We start from the raw sequence: 19844 nt of genomic DNA, 5'->3' as shown, positions 1-19844 counted from the left end.
CACGCACGCACGCACGCGCGCGCGGAAATTATCACAAAGGCTACACGAGTTAAAAAATCAAACTGAACACACACACACACACACACACACACACACAACGACAAACCCTTACAATTAACTCCATCAAAAGCAACAAGAGCCACAGCTTGGGCCTAACCCTTTGCTGTCACGGTCTCACGCAACGCTTTCATTCAGGCTTAACCCCTTCGCCTCCAGGACGATTCCTAGGTTTATTCCTGCCATCTCCAGACGATTTTATTCAGTTGGGGGGGATACTTCTGGGACGGGAGGGGTTTGATGCAGCCTTCAATAACCCCCTGATTATGAGAGACCTTTCTGAAGTTCAATAAAATTACATGAAAGTAAAAATATTAGTCTAAAAATAAAGTCACATATTTCAAGGGGTTAACTCTTAAAGGACGGCTGGTAACTTGTGTACTTTCTCTGGCTAACGTCACAGGAACATACTCCCCACAGGAACCTTCCAAGGATTTAACTAACGATTTGCTCAGCTTAAGGAAATCTGGTATGTCAGAAGATGAAGAAGTATCTCTATTCACTCTTTCACTGCTATATATATCTTACTCATTATATAGCGGACGGTTTTCCTAACAAAAAATCGTCTGGACACAATAAAACACCAACACATGAGCCACAGGGAAAGGTTTTATTTGACTAGCATAGATGATTTTATTCCCCTGATCTATACGCAAAGGGCTAACCAACGTCGTCTATACCCCCATCACACCAGTACTAAATGCGATAGCTCTAGCATGTATTCAATATGGACACTGAGTATCAGTGCCCAAGTAGTGAAAGTGGAAGGTGTGGGACGTCCTCTGTTATGCAGAAGACTACTGACCTCGATAACGAACTGTGTAGCTTATGTCCAGAGCCGGAATAATAAATACAGTCTCAGAAAAACTATCCGTTCTGACCTACCCCAACATATCCGGTATGACGTAACCAGTCTGTCTATTTAGTCTATGTCTTGCCTCATCAACCCTGACATAGCCAAGTAAAATGTGACTAGTTTATTTATCTAGTCTGTTCACTGACCTACCCTACTATGCGACCAGTTTATCTATTGCCTCAGGTCAGGTTCCGTCTGGCATCTGAGGTGGTCGCGATTACATGCACCGCTGACCTATCTTACTAGCTTGACCTCTCTCTCTCTCTCTCTCTCCCCCCCTCTCTCTCTCTCTCTCTCTCTCTCTCTCTCTCTCTCTCTCTCTCAGTATACATCTCCTTCGTTATAACTTGACCTGTAGCTTGACCTTCCTACGCATAATCCTGGCACAGTCTGGCTTCTCCTGGTATTCGTGCCTCAGAGGTAGTGCAGCCACCATCAGATCTGCGTGTACCCTGTGTTCGAAACCCAGGTAGTGGTGGAAACTTAAAGCCTGCGCCGAGAGACCACACTAGCATATGTTCGCACCCTGTCGCTTCATACCTACGACATACAGATTCTGACATTAACTTAGCTAATACAACATTCCCCTTTACACATTCACGGCTCTCAACACCCCCTTCTGATTCACACTCTGGGTAGAACGTTCGGTCCTGGAGTTGAGTTCATATGGACAGATACTGATAAACCCTTCTTTGCTGAATCAAAACCTGTCCTTATATACTGGAGTCACAGTGCAAGGGAGGTGATTCTCTTAACATTCTGCGTGTGCCCTGAGCTTTAAGGTTCGAATCCTAAGTCGCAGCGGACATTTTGAGTGCTGGTTGGCTATGTCATTTTTATAAGCCTGTTTGTGTTTGCACTTAGTCATGTCACACCGGTGACACAAACTGGTACAGACCTTGGCATGCACATACAAACACTTCAGCTTCCGAATGCACTACTCTCACTGCTGATACATGCTCCTAATTCATACTCTGCCATTTTGGGGAGAGCTGATTCTACCTACCACTCTCCCAGGAGAGGGTACAACCCTGCAGTGAACCTCTTAATACACTGTTATAGTCATTCTTGTCTAAGCTTGTTATAACCTGATCCACAGTGATCCCAAGACGTGCTGTGCCATTACTTGCCCAGAGGAAGACTTAGGAAATTACCTATCGACTACATGAAGGTCATTAAAAAAGTCAATACTTGCTATGTCTCAATCTTCCCTAGAATAAGACAGTCAACAATGGAATTAACATCCAAGGTCCCTTATTATCCTCACTTACCCAGCAGGGGGGAAGTCTAGCAGGTGGTGATGGCAGCCCGGAGACAGGCACCCGTATATCTGCTGTGGGTGTGGGTGTATGTGTGGGTGTGGGGGACAGGGGGGTGGCTGTGGGGGTAAAGGTGGGGGCGGTACGAGTTGCTGGTGGGGGAGGCAGCCGTAGCGGAGTTGGTGAAGGGGCTGTGGGGGAGGAAGGGGCGGGGGGAGGGGAGGGGGGCGAGGGGGACCTGAAGGCATGGGCATTCCGTTAGGGTGTGGGGGATGTTGGTTGGGCGGGTGCGGGTGTGGGTGTGGATGTGGGTGCTGATTTGGTGGGTGTGGGTGTGGATGCATGTTCATGTTGGGTGGTGGGTGTGGGTGTTGTTGCTGTAGTTGCTGATACTGTTGCGGGGGTCTTTGATGTTGTTGCTGCTGCGGTTGCTGAGGGCGCATTTGCTGTGGGTGTGGATGATTTTGAGGTGGTGGAAACTGCTGTGGGCGTATTTGTTGTGGCTGTGGATGCTGCTGTTGCTGTGGGCGTTGGTTCATGAATTGTGAGGGTGGGTGGAGTGGTGGTGGATTCTGTGGGAGTGGGGGTGGGTTCTGTGGGAGGGGGGGAGGTAGCTGCTGTGGGGAGGGTTGCCTGGGTGGCTGTGGGTGCTGGTAGTGGGACTGTGGATGCGGTTGGGGTGGTTGCTGTAGGCGGGGCTGCTGCTGCTGTGGGTGTGGAGGATGCATGTGTTGCTGTGGGTGTGGGTGAGAGTGGGGATGGGGGTGGCGGGGAAGGTTGCCATAGTAAGGTGGGGACTGTGGGTGTGGGAGGGAGGGGGCGGAACATCTGTGCTGCTGTTGACAAGGGGGGGCAGCGTGTGGAGGGGGTGGAGGGGGAGGGGAGTCTGTGGGGGGCATGTGGTGGGGGAGGCGGGGGGTTGGGGTGAGGTGGGGGCGGCAAGGGGGCACAGCAGAGTGAGGGGGCGGTGGGGGGCCATCGCACTGGTGCTGGTGCTGTGGGGGACGGGGGGCGAGGTGTGGGGGTGGGGGAGGGGCGGGGGGCTGGTGATGGGGGAGGGAGTTGTAGTGCGGGGGGACCTTGGGGCCGGGCTGCGGGTGCGGCAAGGACCCGAACCGGTTGTCCTGCGGTTGCTGCTGCTGCGGCTGTCCCCCGCACCCCCGAGGCTGGCTGCGGTGAGGGCTGCCGCCGGGGCTGTGAGGCTGCGGCTGCTGCTGCTGGTACTGCTGTTGTTGGTACTGTTGTTGTGGCTGCTGCTGGTGTGGCTGCTGTACGGGGTGGGGGTGCTGATGTGGGTGAGGGTGTGGGTGCGGCTGTGGATGTGGGTGTGGGTGGGCGTGGCGTGGCACCGGTGGGGCGCCGCGCTCGTGGTGTATCGGGTGCCCTGGGTGTCCTGGAGGGCCCTGGCCCTGGGGGCGGGCGACGCAGAAGGCGTAGCAGGAAGGGCAGGGCTGCACCTGCGGGGGCACGTGCATGGCGGCGCTCACTGCACCCACATGGTAGGGGCGGGGCGGGTCGGGTCGGGTCGGGCTGGGGCGGGGCGGGGCGGCACTACCCTCTACTGTACACTACGTCACCATAGCGGGGCGGGGCACTATGCACTACACTGCGGCCGCGGTTGCGGCAGTTACCTGCGGCGGGGCGGCTGCGGCACCCCCACCGTCATCCTCTGGGGCATCACACACTGTTACCACACTGGGGGCCGGGGCCACCGGAGCGGGGCGGAGCGGGGCGGGGCACACAAAGGCGGGGCGTGGCGGCACTGGTTCACTCTGGCTGCACGCCGCACTAGCACTGACAGCCACCTCACGCACTCACACTCCACACAACACTGACTGGCTGGGTTGAGGCAGGGCGGCGTGGCGTGGTGGACACTCTGCCGCGCACCACACTGACTGGCGGAGGCTGTGCCGGGGGGGTGGGGAGGGGGGCAAAGCAGCTGCTTCCCCTACCTACCCCAAACCCTCCTCCACACCAGGGAATAAAGAGGGGGAGGGGAGGGGAAGGAAGAAAGACAAGGGGAGGGGGGAGGGGAGGGGAAGGGAAGGGAAGTGGGTACCTCACACCTCAGTAATAAGGAACCATAATAAAACACACACACACACACACACACACACACACACACACACACACACACACACACACACACAAACAGCGTATTGATTGCTGGCGGACCACTGGCAGTCGGCGGGAACAGCTGACTGCCACGCCCGCACTGCCTTCCCCACGCCCACGCCCACGCCCACATCTACATTTTCGCTCACAGACACCCACACCCACGCCCACATCCACACCCACGCCCAAACCAACGCCCACACACCTTCACACCTAACACCATATTTCAAAGCTTGTTTCCTCCACTGCCCTGTTCAACCAGTACTATAAATGGGGACCTGGATATGCCATCAACCGTTGCTTACTGTATACTACGGGACGAATGGGACTTAACAAGAGACCTTCGTGTGGTCGATATGCACTAATTTAAACCTTCCTATCTTTATTTACCCTACAATTCAATCACAAAGGAAAAAAATATTCCTTTCTATTTACTGAAACGAGTCAAATTGGCCCGTTACTATTTTCTTTTCATTTATGCTAAACACAAACGAAAAAGCCATTATTTCTCACTACCAAAGGGTAAAAAATGCCTTGTTACTGTCTACTTCACCCAAATTTTAACAAGAAAAAAAAACTGCTTCTATGTACCGGACGCAAAAGGGTCATATTGGCTTGTTACTGGTAATTTCTATTCTGTCACACGAAAACCAAAATTCGTTTCCCCTCACTGGCAACAGAAGCACCAGTTTACCTTATCATTTAGAATTCAATCTATACTCTAATCACAAACAAAATCACCTCTATCTATAGAGACAAAGGGATCATATTACCCTTTTACCATGCATTTCATTAACGTTTCAGAAAGTGCAAAAAAAAAATAAAATCGACCCTACGTATAAGGAGCCTAAGTATTACATTACCTTGTTACTGGACATGCATTTCATCAATATTTTAACAGAAACAAAAATCGACTTTGTGCATAACCAGCATAAGTATGATATTACTTTGTCACAAATTTCATTCATATTCAAAAATCGCCTCTCTGTAAAAGCAACATAAGCATGACATCGCCTTATCACTAAATACTTCATCCATACTTAAATAAATATCGCTTCTATGTCTAAAATGCATAAGGATCACATTACATTTTCACCACGCATTTCATCATACTTCACATCAGGCCAATAAACACCTCTATAGACCAGCAGCATTAGTATTACACTCGCTTGTTACATCGCATGAAAACCACAATTCGCCCCTATTCACTGACAGCAAATGAATCAAATTGCTTGGTGAATGTCTACAGAATTTCCTCTATATCTAAACCACGGCGGAATTTCGCCTCTTTGTGCCAGCACCAGAAGGATTAATTTAGCACTATGGCACCAATGTTACCCATATTTTAACATTAAAAAAAAATCACCTCTATATAGCAACAGCAAAAAGCTCAGAATCCTGTTTCTACGTATCTCATCCCTATTTTTAACCAGAATATAAAATCGTCCACATGAGCCCCCTGCAAAAGGGCGGAAATGTCTTCTGGCTAGCAACTGTATCTATCTCGACAAGAACTGAAAATCTCCTCTGCGTATCAGTCCCAGGCGGATTAAATTCCCTTGTTACTGCCTACATGACGTAACGTGGTAAAAGTAAAAGACCGTATTAAATGCAGACCAGAAGAGAGAGAGAGAGAGAGAGAGAGAGAGAGAGAAACATGAGTCAGTGCTGCAGTGGCACTGTTGCTACGCTACCTTCACCTGGTTTCAGTGCCACCTCACTCACTCACTCACAAGATATCACATTCAATCACATATTCCTCTCTCACTCACTCTCTCTCTCTCTCTCTCTCTCTCTCTCTCTCTCTCTCTCAAGATATCATGTTCACTCACCTCGCAACATTTTCAGGCTCGCATTTACCACCAGACTCGTAAAAAGATAATTATGTTCATTTCACCCGTTACATTTTCACAACCGCTTTTCCCACCTTTAAATTTTCCTTTTCTCATTTCACGCTCAACACACTATCATTTTCACAAGAGTCTCATTTCCACGCTCGCTTTTGTCGCCCTCATCTTCTCTAGAGACACACTTTCACCTTTTCTTAGATCACTCGACACAAAAATCACTTTTACTAAACAAACGACATTTTCCTGTTCTCTTTAATCACCTGTTTCTCGTCAACCTATCATGTTCCCTGACAGCAGGTTTTTCGCTCGCTTTAATCACCTTCACTTTTAACACGGCACAGGATCATGTTCACAACACTCGTTAGGCTTTCACTTTTTTTTTTTTAACTCACTTTTTACTTCAATTTTGTCTTTCTTATCCATTCATATGACCAGCTTATAATTATGTTTTTTTTTTTTTATCACTTTCATGTTCATTCGACTCATTTTCATCACAATCAGTTTTTTTACTCATCACACTTTCACACCGATTGGACTCACTCTTAACAACACACTGATATTCACTCTTCTCACTCTTCGCTTCGTCTTTATATTTTCATCTGTCTTACCTCACTTTCATCTTCACTCTCTCATCTTCACCCTACACACACACACACGTTTAAAACACATTCATATTCTCATTTCTACATTCATTTCTCGCACTCTACCTTGACTTTCCTCTTCACTTTACTCACTACCGTATTAGCTCATTCACATTCACACTATTCAGTCACCCCCCTCCTCTCTCTCTCTCTCTCTCTCTCTCTCTCTCTCTCTCTCTCTCTCTCTCACACACACACACACACACACACACACACACATTCACTTGAGTACTCTACCTACATTCCCCTAGTCTAAATCGATTCACATGCAACACATATACACACTTTCACTCATCACTCACTACTCCCGTTCCCTCTCTCTCTCTCGCTCACTCCCACCACACCCTCTTTCATGTATGCAGCTGGTCAACTCTGGAACTGTCTTACTCTTAGTGTCTTTCTTGCTGCCTATAACCTACAGTTTTTTAACAGAAAATAAATGTCATCTGCAAACAGAGGATCCTTTGTCTGCCATCCTCTTTGTTTAGTTTTTGCTTGGAATGGACAAGTTTTGCAAGGTCTCAGTTTTGCTTTGTGTGTGTGTGTGTGTGTGTGTGTGTGTGTGTGTGTGTGTGTGTGTGTGTGTGTGTGTGTGTGTGTGTGTGTGTGTGTGTGTGTGTGTGTGTGTGTGTGTGTGTGTGTGTGTGTGTGTGTGTGTGTGTGTGTGTGTGTGTGTGTGTGTGTGTGTGTGTGTGTGTGTTTTGCTTTCTTAAATACCTCCTTTCCTGTCTTTCAACTTCAATCATCGTTTCTTCTCTTCTCCACATACTGTCTTCTTACTCTATTCACTCGTTCTCTCTGGTTCTCATTCATCTCATTCGCAGTGCTCCAATTCCAATTCCCTCTCTTGGCTCAGTCTCAATACAATTCTCGATTTTCCAATTCCCTGTCTTACATCACTCCCAATACATTTTCCTCTCAGTTTCCTCTCTTACACCACTCCCAACACGATTCCCTCTCAATTTCCTCTCTTACATCACTCCCAATACAATACCCTCTCAATTTCCTCTCTTACACCACTCCCAACACGATTCCCTCTCAATTTCCTCTCTTACACCACTCCCAATACAATACCCTCTCAATTTCCTCTCTTACACCACTCCCAATACAATTCCCTCTCAATTTCCTCTCTTACACCACTCCCAATACAATTCCCTCTCAACTTCCTCTCATACACCACTCCCAATACAATACCCTCTCAATTTCCTCTCTTACACAACTCCCAATACAATGCCCTCTCGTACACCACTTCCAATAAAATTCCCTCTCGTACACCACTCCCGATACAATTTCCCATTTTTTAGTTCCCTCTTCTGGCTCCATCCCATTCCCATGCCCATTCCTATTCCCATTCCCATTCCTATTCCCATTCCCATCCCCTGACATCCATTCCAGGCACTTAAAAGATTGTGGTCGATCCTGCACACTCTTTCCTTGCAATACCATTTTCAATTAGTCTGCAAGAGTGCCGCGGGCTTGGAGGGTGTCACACGCAGTGAGTGTCATTGCCAGTAAAAGTGCCACTGCGAGGAGTGTGTCACAGCAAGGACAGTGTCACAGCCAAGGAAAATGCCACAGCAAGGACAGTGTCAGTATGGGAGTGCCATAGCCAGGGAGTGCCAGATCCCGGGAAAGTGCCACAGCAAGAAGAGTGCCACAGCCAGGGTGTACCATATCCTGGGAAAGTACCACAGTACGGAGAGTTTTACAGCCAGGGAGTGCCACAAGCAAAGAAAATGACACATGCAGGGAGTGCTAGAGCAAGAAAAAGTGCCACAGCAAGGAAGAGGTTAAAGACAAGAAATGCTACAGCCAGGGAAAGCTACAACTTGTAAGGGTGTCACGAATCTATAGAAAGACCTTGAGTGTACCACAGATCCCGAATGCCGCAAACCCAAAAGTGCCACAGGGAACGAGTGCCACAGTCGTCAAGGGTGCCAGAGGGAGAGGAGGACAGGATCTTTCAGTGTCCACAAAAGCCTAGGCTCTCCGGCCGCCATTGTGTATCCACTTCATTTTCTCTCTCTCTCTCTCTCTCTCTCTCTCTCTCTCTCTCTCTCTCTCTCTCTCTCCACAACACTTTTATCTTTCTGAGAAATTTTGCCCAACATGGTTCTCACAGTTCATTCTGGCTCGTTCATTAATTTTTCAGCTCATTTGTCTTATTCTTTTACGTCAGTCATTCATTCATATGTCGTATTCTATTTTAATTTTCATACATGCAGATACACCTGATACTGTTATGCATCCACTACATTAACACTTCTTTCATATATCCAACATTTATCATCAGTAAATAATTTTAATTGTTATACTCACTGTATAAGCTTGTCATTTTCATGACTGGTAAATATATATATATATATATATATATATATATTGTTACATAGCCTATGATTTCATCATCCTTTGTGTAATTTTAACGCACAGTATGCTGCATGTTTGATCACGAGCGTGTTCTGCCTCAGTTCCCCCCTTCTACCGTTATAGTAGAGTAAGTCGTCCTTTCTGTTGTTCAGAGCAGGATTTTCAGCTCTTTGTCCCCATGGCTTCATTTGCGCGTCCTTCTTACAAGTTGTATCAAGCTCTGCTGGCCCCTATATAATGAGCTCAGTCTCTACATTAATTGCCACTTAGATCTGCTCCTCATTTTGTTCACATCTCTGTCCTCCCCTGTACAGTTATTATTGAGTGCTCAGGAAGTCTCCAACCATCTAGCAGCTGTGTAATTTGAGTATAAGTGTTGTTGCATTTTGTTCTTGTACTGTATAGCATAAGTTTAATTTGAAGGCCTAGTGAAGTTTTTGTAATTCATGTAAGGTTCTTATTGTCAGCCTGACTCAGCCATCATTAATAATATTTTGTATCTGTAATAATTTATCTTGCATTAACTGAGCATTACCCAGTGTATTTTCATTTTATCAGGGCTGACTTAGATAAATTTACTCATGCTAATTTCGTGTTAATAGAGGCTATTGCAGTTAACCATATATTTAACCTGTTTTTGCCATTACATTATCCTTATGAGTCCTGAATGTTTTGTTGTTAGTTCGAGCATTAAACTTTAACTTGTAATTTTACCTAACTCTTTTGTTTTGAACCTGGAACTTTACGGGACAGTAGTGATTTTTAGTATTCTCACTTAAAGTGTACATTATCTTTCTCTGTTCCGTAACATAAATTTGGCGACCTCTCATCAGGATATTCAGGATATTATCATAAGGATATTGCTTGATATTTTGTGACTGTTACTTATTCATGATGTCTACTATTACTACGCTTGATGAAGCCAAAGATTTTTTGTCAAATGTGCAAACAGTGTGTGATATAGAAAACAGAACAAAGAATGAACTTAAGCTTGTTGCTCAACAATTGGGAATTGCTGTTCACTCTCATCATTCTAAAGATCAAATTGTTGACATGATTAATGAAAGCTTGTTTAATGTAACTCCTCCAAATGAGCAAACGCAGATTGAATTAGCTAAGTTACAGCTAGCCCTGCAGGAGGCTCGTGTGAAGGAAGCTGAATTTCAAGCACGTGCTAAGGAGGCTGAGTCTCAGGCTAAGGAGGCTTGTGTTAAGGAGGCAAATGCTCGTATTCAAGAGGCACAGGTACAGGCTCAGGCACAAATTGAACTTGCCAGGATTCAGGCAGACCATGAGTATCGCATGAAACAAGGTGGAACTGGATCATCTAGCTCTGATGATTTTGATGTGGCTAAAAATGTTAAACTTGTCCCTCCTTTTAATGAATCTGATTTAACCAAGTATTTTCAGTTGTTTGAGAGGGTAGCTACAGGTTTTAGTTGGCCCAAGGAGTATTGGCCAGTACTCCTTCAAACTGTTCTCACCGGTAAAGCTCAAGTAACTTATGCATCTTTGCCTCAGGATCAATCTGATAATTATGATGTAGTTAAGAGCTTGATTCTTAAGGCCTATGAGCTTGTTCCTGAAGCCTATAGAGTAAAATTTAGGACAACTTATAAGCAAGATAAGCAATCCCATGTTGAGTATGCAAAAATCAAAGAAGATCTGTTAGAGCAGTGGTTAAATTCTAAGAATGTGGATTCTGATTTTGGTAAATTTAAGCAGATGATTTTGCTGGAGGACTTCAAGAGGTGTGTTAATAAAGATGTAAGCCTATATCTTGATGAGAGAAGAATAGATAATTTGTCTGATGATGCAGTTTTAGCTGATGAATATGTTCTCACTCACAAAAGATATTCTAAAGAAAAAGGGAAAGCTGAGAGTAAGTACGTTGCCTCTACTCAGAGTACAGGTAACAGGAAAGAGAATAAAGATGATGTTTCTCAGGAAGTAAATACCAGCTTCACCTCTAGATTTCAGAAAAGTAAATGTACTTATTGTAGTAAGCTTGGTCATACTACGGAGAAATGTTTCAGGAGACAGCGTGATGTGAACAAAAAGGAGTCTTTAAATATTCAGTCAATTGGTCTAGTGTCCACTCTTGAGAGTTCCCAGAATTCTTTAACCGAGTTCACTGAACCTGCTTTGAGGGGTAACTTAAATTCTCATGATGGAGCTCCTCTTTTGAGCAGTAACGTGGGTGACACTCTCAAGAGTTCATGTGCTAATTTCCTGTCTGATGGTTTTGTCAGTCCTCTGGACAGTAATGACAGGAAATCAGTTAAAATATATCGTGATACAGGTGCTTGCCAATCCCTTATGCTGACCAGTGTTCTAGGCTCTAATGTTAATTCCTCTGATGAAACTGTAATCTTACAAGGTGTAGGGAATAATTACTTCTCTGTCCCTCTGTGCAGAGTGAATTTAGAGTCTGGTTTTGTTAATGGTTCCGTTATGGTTGGGTTGGTTGAGACACTCCCAATGTCAGGTGTAACTTTCTTACTTGGAAATGATATTGGTGGAAGTCAAGTGTGTCCAGCTCCTCAGTTGTCTGGTGAGCCAGTGGCTGCGGCCCAGGATTGTGGTGTCCCTGATGTGTTCCCTGCATGTGCTGTCACTAGGGCTAAGTCTAAAGTTACTGGTGATTTAAGGATAATGATGATGATGATGTTATCCTGGCTGACACTTTTCTTGCTAATTTGGACCACTCACCAGATGAGGCAGTACCCCGTAGTGTTGTTAATTTGTCTCGTCAAGAGTTGGTTGAGTTGCAGGTTGCTGACCCTGAGTTGAAAGGTCTAGCTAACTCTGCTTACAGTGAAGAAGAGTCAGCCGGTGCTTCTACTTGTTATTATGTAAAGTCAGGAGTACTTATGAGGAAGTGGAGACCCCCAACAGCATCAGCTGACTGTGAATGGGAGGTTGTACATCAAGTTGTCATCCCTCGTGTTTGTAGGCAGGATATCATTAGAGTGGCTCATGATTCCAGTTTGGCAGGACACCTTGGAGTGAGGAAGACTGTGGCACGCATTTTGAAACACTTCTACTGGCCAGGTATTTTCAGGGATGTTTCCTGGTATTGTAAGTCTTGTCACACCTGTCAAGTTGTGGGGAAGTGTGATCAGACCGAAAAGGTTGCACCTCTAGTTCCCATTCCTCCTTTTGAGGCGCCATTCACCCGTGTGTTGGTGGATATTGTGAGCCCTCTTCCTAAGACTTCTTCAGGATTTTCTTATGTGTTGACCATGATTGATATGGCTACTCGTTATCCTGAAGCCATTCCACTTAGAAATATCTCAGCAAAGAACGTGGTTAAGGAAATGCTAGGGTTCTTCACAAAGTTTGGTCTGCCCAAGGAGGTACAGTCAGACCGGGGAAGTAATTTCATGTCAAATGTTTTCAAGCAGTCTCTGAAAGAGTTGGGCATCTCCCAGATCATGTCTTCAGCTTACCATCCCCAGACCCAAGGAGCGTTGGAGAGATATCATCAAACACTCAAATCGATGCTCAAGAAATACTGTTTGGAACATCAGAAAGACTGGGATAAAGGTCTTCCATTCGTTGTATTTGCTGCAAGAGAATCTCCAAATGAATCACTGGGCTTCTCACCTTTTGAACTACTGTTTGGCCATGAAGTAAGAGGACCCCTTAAGTTACTCAAGGAATGCTGGCTGTCGGAGGAAGATGACGTCAACCTGCTGGAGTATGTGATGAAGTTCAAAGAACGGCTGTCCACTGCTTTACAACTGGCGAGAGAGAATTTAGGAGCTGCTCAGGAGAAGATGAAAACTTGGTATGATAAGACGTCCAGGTTACGCCACTTTCAGCCAGGAGATCAGGTTTTGATTCTGCTACCAGTTCATGGGCAACCTCTTCAAGCCAAGTTTTGTGGTCCTTATTTCGTGGAGAAGAAACTCATTGATGTCAACTATGTCATCGCCACACCAGATCGTAGAAAGAACAAGCAACTATGTCACATCAACATGCTAAAGTTATATCACAGGTGGGACAAAAATAATCCAGTCTGCACTGTAGCTGTTCCACCTGAGTCTGCAAGTAAAGCTCTCCCATGCAGTATGAGCCTGAGTGATAGTTTGGGGAAGAATCCTGATATCATGAATGATCTCCAGACTAAGCTTTCTCACCTACCTCCCGAGGAAAGGCAGGAGTTTTCGGCATTACTGCAGGAGTACCCGCAAGTGTTCTGTGCCACTCCAGGAAGAACCACTGTGTTGATGCATGATGTCGATGTTGGAGACGCAAAGCCAATTAAACTGCCTCCTTACCGTGTGAACCCAGTGAAAGTTCCTCTCATCTAGAAGGAGCTTGGCTACCTGTTGGACCACAAGATGATTGAGCCCTGTCAGAGCGAGTGGAGTTATCCTGTCACTCTAGTCCCTAAGCCAGGTGGGTCACAGTAGCTTTGCATCGACTACAGACGTGTTGATCGGATGACCAGAGCAGACACTTGCCCTCTCCCTCGCGTGGAAGATTGCACAGACAAGATCGGAAAGGCTAGGTACATAAGTAAGTTTGATTTGTTAAAGGGATACTGGCAAGTACCTATGACTGAACGTGCTAGAGAGATCTCATGTTTTGTAACATTAGGAAAGACTTTTGCATGTTCTGTAATGCCATATACAGATTGTTTTAGAGTAATAAGAAATTTCCTTTGTAAATTTCTTTTTTCTTTGTGGGGAGGTGTTACATAGCCTATGATTTCATCATCCTTTGTGTAATTTTAACGCACAGTATGCTGCATGTTTGATCACGAGCGTGTTCTGCCTCAGTTCCCCCTTTCTACCGTTATAGTAGAGTAAGTCGTCCTTTCTGTTGTTCAGAGCAGGATTTTCAGCTCTTTGTCCCCATGGCTTCATTTGCGCGTCCTTCTTACAAGTTGTATCAAGCTCTGCTGGCCCCTATATAATGAGCTCAGTCTCTACATTAATTGCCACTTAGATCTGCTCCTCATTTTGTTCACATCTCTGTCCTCCCCTGTACAGTTATTATTGAGTGCTCAGGAAGTCTCCAACCATCTAGCAGCTGTGTAATTTGAGTATGTGTTGTTGCATTTTGTTCTTGTACTGTATAGCATAAGTTTAATTTGTAGGCCTAGTGGAGTTTTTGTAATTTATGTAAGGTTCTTATTGTCAGCCTGACTCAGCCATCATTAATAATATTTTGTATCTGTAATAATTTATCTTGCATTAACTGAGCATTACCCAGTGTATTTTCATTTTATCAGGGCTGACTTAGATAAATTTACTCATGCTAATTTCGTGTTAATAGAGGCTATTGCAGTTAACCATATATTTAACCTGTTTTTGCCATTACATTATCCTTATGAGTCCTGAATGCTTTGTTGTTAGTTCGAGCATTAAACTTTAACTTGTAATTTTACCTAACTCTTTTGTTTTGAACCTGGAACTTTACGGGACAGTAGTGATTTTTAGTATTCTCACTTAAAGTGTACATTATCTTTCTCTGTTCCGTAACAATATATATATATCAAAACCCTCATTTCCCCCTCCCCCCTTTTCTCCCATTCCCTTCCCTTTCTCCCCCATTCACCTACCCTTTCCCCTCCGTTTTCCTCGCTCTTCCCCTCCAATCTCTCCCCTCTCCTCTCCTCTCCTCCCTCTTCCCACCTCTCTTCTTGCTTTACTATCCTTATCCTTCAGCATGCAGAGTTTGATCTCGTAGTCATAGTCTACTCTGTAACAAACAGCCTCGAAAGGACCATAGGGTCTGTTGCTGTTTGCTTTCCTTTGTACTCCTCCATTCTCCTCTCCTTTCCAAGACTACACTCCAATTCTTCTTCCCTCCCCTCCCCTAACCCTCCCTGCTCACTACCTTTCTCTCATTTATCCCTCCGCTTCTTACCTCCCCCTTCTCTCTCCTTTCCTCCTCCTTCCTTCCCCTCCCATCCCCCCAACCTCCAGGCGTCCCACTTCTAACCACCACAGGGGGTACTCAGTTTGTGCTCTATTTGGGTATTTGCCGCTACCGAAAACACCTCTTTCTTTTTAGCCACTATTAGGCCAGTTCCACCGAGTGCCTCATTTAGTTTTGGATATTATTAACTCTATCTGTCTATCTATGTACCTATCTATCTATCTCTTAACCTACTTACATTTATCTATCTATCTGTCTATTAACCTACCTACGTTTATTTATCTATATATTTCTATTAATATACTTATATGTCAGCATTTATATTTTATTTGTGGACTCCCTACCCAGTAAGTATCAAAACAGGTCACAGGTACTTTCATGTCAAACTCAGAATAAATACCTGTGTTGAGGTGTGAATTAATTTTCTGTTAAATACTGTGAAACCCAAGAACATTATTTTTTTTTTTTTGAGGGGGGGGGTGAATTCCGAATGTAACTACTTGCTCTCTCTCTCTCGCTCTCTCTCTCTCTCTCTCTCTCACACACACACACACACACACACACACACACACACGGGTTGAGTGGTGGATCTTTTTCCCAGATAATGACTGTCGCTTTATCAGATGACTCTCTCTCTCTTTCTCCTCTTCTTTTCTCTCTTTTATCTGTTATTTACCGTTCCTTTCCGTTTATATTAATTTTACTTTCCCATTCTGATTTCACACTGTTACTGCTTTCTCTTATGCATCTCTTTCCACTCTCATCTCTCTCTCTCTCTCTCTCTCTCTCTCTCTCTCTCTCTCTCTCTCTCTCCTTTTCGTCTCCTCTCCCGTCTTATCGTCCCCTCTTCCTAATCTATTCTTCTTCCTCTTTTTTCCCTTCCTCCTCCTCCTCCTCCTCCTCCTCCTCCTCCTCCTCTCCCCTCAGCCAAATCATCCTTAATTTTCCTCTCTGCGTTAATTCTTTTTCCTCCTTTATGTAAAATGCTGACTACTTTCCTTCCCTCTTTCTTCCCTTCCTCGTTCAAAAGTCTCCTTCTTCTAATTGCTTCCTTCCTTATTGTCTCTTCGTCCCCTCCCCCCTCCTCTCTCTCTCTCTCTCTCTCTCTCTCTCTCTGCCCTTTACTCTCCCTTCCTCTTCATATTCTCTCCCCCACACCGCACTCTCCCCCACTCATTATCCCCCTCTCACCCTTATTTTTCCGGCACCTTTCCCCTTTCATTTCTCTCCCCCTTTCCTTTTCCCCCCTCTTTTTCACCCTTCCTTTCTCTTATCCAGTATTCTCTCCTCCATCCCCCACACTTCTTCTCTTCATGCCTCCTTCTCCTCCCCTCTCCATGCTTTATTTCTTCTCCCCTACTTTACTCCTTACCCCCTCCCCGCCTTCTCTTCCCTCCCTCTCTTCCTCATCCTCTCCATTTCCTCCATCCCTTTCTTCCGATTTTTCCTCCCTTCTCCCTCTTCCCTCTGCCTCTCCCCGTCTCTCCCTTCCTCTTATTTCTTTCTCATTCTCTTTCCCTTCCTTCTACATCTCCCCATCATCTTTCCACCCTCTCTCCATTCTTCCCTCCCCTCCTTCATTCTTCCCTTCTCCTCTCTTCACTCACCCCGTCCCTCTCCCCTCCTTCTCTTTTCACTCTCCCTCCCCCTCTCCCCTCCTTCTCTTTTCACTCTCCCTCCCCTTCCCCCCTCATTCTCTCTCCACTCTCCCCCTCCCTCTCCCCTCTTTCTCTCTTCACTCTTCCCCTCCCTCCCTCTCATTCTCTCTTCATTCTCCCCTTCTCTCTCCCTTCCTTCTCTCCTCATTCTTCCCGTCCCTCCCCTTTCCTTCTCTCTTCATTCTCCCCTCCCTCCCCTTTCCTTCTCTCTTCATTCTCCCCCTCCCTCCCCTTCTCTCTCCTCTCGCACTCTCCCCCACCATCATTCGTCAGTGTCCCCCACCTCACTCTCCCGCCGACAACATTTATCTCCACCAATTTATCACGGTCACCCCTTAAAAAATGCGGTAAATAGAAACAGGAAGACAGATAGATAGATAGTGTAGATGAGATACCCAGATAGACAGACAGATATATATGGACAGATTAGATAGATGGATCGATGTTACTGAAGGCCTGATAGACAGATGGTTAGAATGGGTGAGGCAGATAGAGATAGGTACACACATAAACAAAACACCCACACCCACACACACACACACGATGTGATATACACAAAAGGCAGACGAATAAAACATATATAACAGCACAGAAATTAAAAAAAAATTGAACCGAAGATGAGAGAGAGAGAGAGTCAAGGTGTTTTTTCTCTCACCTGCTCACCTGTCAATCCTGTTTCTAAGGCAGTTCACTTTTTCTCCATTCTTTCTTTGTTTTCTTTTCTCTTGCATCCGTTCTTTTCCCTTTGTTTGTTCTAGCTTCTCTTTATTCTTTGATATCTTTTTCTATATTCATTCAAACTATATTTCTCTTATTTTCGTACCTCTCTTTCTCCTTTCCTCCTCTCTACCTCTTCCTCTCCCCTTTCAATTCTCCTTCCCATATTCTTTACTTCCTGTCTACCTTTTTATTTATACAATTCCTCTATTTACAACCCTTCTCTCTCCTCTCTTCCTTCCTCCTCTTGAATTTCTTCCTTTCCCCTTTTTTTTCCCCCTCAGTCCCTCACTTCTTCCTTCCTTTCTTGCCTTCTTCCATCCCTCGTGTTTCACTTTCATTTTTCTCCCTCCTTCTCTTCCCTCCCTTTTCTCCTTCTTTCCCATCCCTTGTCTTCGTTTCACATCTCTCCCTTCTCCCTCCCCCTCCTCTCTTACTTCATCCTTTTGTATTCCCCATTGCCCGCTCTATCCTCCTCCTTTCTCTTTCCCCTCCCTCCTCAATATCATTCCCCTTCTTCTCCCCCGACCCACTTTCCCTTCATCCCTCATCTTTCCCCAGTCCCTTCCTCTCCCGTCTCCACCCTTCCCCCACAGTTCCTCTCTCCTTTCTCCTTCCTCCTTCTCCCTTCTCCATCACCCTTCTATCTTCCTCCTCCTCCTTCCCCTCCCCTTTCCCCTCTCCCCTCCGTCCTTTCTCTTTCCCCAATCGCCTGCATCACTTTGTTTTCTCCCCCCTCCCTGACTTCTCATCTCTTTTCTTCCCTCTTCCTCCTTTCTTTCCTCCTCCTCCTCTCCTCCATCCCTTTCTCCCCCCCTCCCCCACCTGTCACCTGCTCACCTGTCCTCATCACCAACTATCATCAATAATTCCATTTCCCCTCCCCTCCACCGTGGGAGGTGTATCTCGCTTCCTCCCCTCACCCCTTCCCACCCCTCTTCTTCCCTCCCCTCCCTCCTCGCCTCACCCTTCTCCTCCCTTGTACTTCACACTCCTCCCCACTGCCCTTCTCCCCTTTATTTCTCTCCCTTCCCTCCGATCTAAGTTTCTCTCCACCCCTACCCATCCCTTCTCTCGTTTCCCTTCTCCTCTCCTTCTCCTTCTCCTTTGACTTCTTTACTCTTTCCCTTCCTTCACTTTTCCATTCCCTTCCCCTCCATACTCCTCCCTTCGTCCCTTGTTTCTCTCCTCTCCTCTCCATTTCCCCTCACTCCTTTCCTCCCCTTTCTCCCTTCCCTTTCCTATTTAATCTTCTCCTTCGTTTTGTTCCTTATTTTCTTTCTCTTTTCACCTCTCTCTCTCTCTCTCTCTCTCTCTCTCTCTCTCTCTCTCTCTCTCTCTCTCTCTCTCTCTTCTGTTTCATTCATTTTCCTACTGTACCGACCTTTCAATGGATATACTGTGTGTACGTGTGCATGCATGTACGTTGGTAGTCTAAGTATAATCAGATAATGGCCCGGGGAGAAAAATCTATCAATTCTATTTATCTATCAATTTATCAACTGTATATACACATAGATACTTGCAGGTTCCAACCAATTTTCCTATCATCAATTTCAACTGTTCATCTACCAAGCTATACCATACACCCACCGTGATACCAGGAAGAGAGTCGCACGTTACCTGAATAATACCAGCTCTGCCACACCGCCTCTGTTACACCTGAACCTTACCTGTGGACAGATAAAAAACATCATTAGTACCAATTTACTTAAAACAGAATAAAATACAGAGTTACACAGATTTACAGACCAAAACAGACCCGCCATTAATTGATACTTTTTCCATAACTACAAAAAAATAAAATAAAAAAATAAAATACACGAGGTTAAAACACAAGGCTCTCTCTCTACCCCATCCTCCAAACCCTCTGCCCATCAGCTGTACAGGCAAGCGGGGAGAAGCAACACCTTAGAGGAAAAAAAATTCGTAGAGGAAACTTCACTGGAACGGTAGAAAGTAGTAGAGAAACTGAAGCAGCTCATCATATTATACAATTTATATATTTTTCTTACGTTTTTCGAGAGTTGTTACATGACCCCCTATCACTACTGACGATCCTTCCTTTGAAATATAAAATGGACTGTCGGCAGCATTCTCTCTCTCTCTCTCTCTCTCTCTCTCTCTCTCTCTCTCTCTTGGTGGAGTAAGTTGATCTCCTCGCCCTCCTCTTGGCGTTCCTCTCATCTCCTCTTGATTGATGGAGGGAGTGAGAGGGAATGTGAGAGGGAGGGAGGGAGCGACTGGAAGTGGAGGAAAGACAGGTAGGGGAAAAAAAAAGAAAAAAAAAGGAAATATTGGAAGGAAGACGGAATTTGAGAGACGGAGGGAGCGAAAAGGTGACAAACTGAGGAAGAAATGAGGAAGAAAATACAGGAAGACAAAGGAGAAAGACGGGAGGAAGGAAGGAAGAGTTGCAAAGAAAATAC

General features: G+C 45.5%; 2 protein-coding genes across 11 annotated transcripts in view; both read right to left on the bottom strand.

The window, feature by feature from the left end:
• siz (Brefeldin-resistant Arf-GEF family protein schizo) overlaps positions 1-19844 on the bottom strand; it is a 698716-nt gene that overhangs the window by 131566 nt on the left and 547306 nt on the right. Inside the window, exon 1 of one of the 10 annotated variants that reach the window (XM_080283841.1) lies at positions 3804-3919. The exons of 8 other annotated variants lie outside the window; for them this stretch is intronic. In XM_080283841.1, coding sequence (XP_080139967.1) covers positions 3804-3850 — 47 coding nt within the window. In that variant the 5' untranslated portion in view covers positions 3851-3919. Of the gene's footprint in view, positions 1-2184; positions 2926-3803; positions 3920-19844 lie in introns of those variants that run through there. One more of the 10 variants, XM_080283837.1, reaches the window with a different exon arrangement.
• LOC145414144 (uncharacterized) lies at positions 3084-3784 on the bottom strand (the record flags this gene model as incomplete). The annotated part of the gene is made up of 1 exon (XM_080283712.1): positions 3084-3784. A coding segment is annotated over exon 1 (564 nt), but the record flags the coding sequence as incomplete, so codon positions are not given.

This window comes from Coenobita brevimanus, chromosome 98 (assembly GCF_032717465.1).
Source record: "Coenobita brevimanus isolate Jiangsu-jjx chromosome 98, ASM3271746v2, whole genome shotgun sequence".
In the NCBI taxonomy this organism is placed as follows: domain Eukaryota; kingdom Metazoa; phylum Arthropoda; class Malacostraca; order Decapoda; family Coenobitidae; genus Coenobita; species Coenobita brevimanus.
This window is presented reverse-complemented; position numbering and strand designations above follow the sequence as displayed.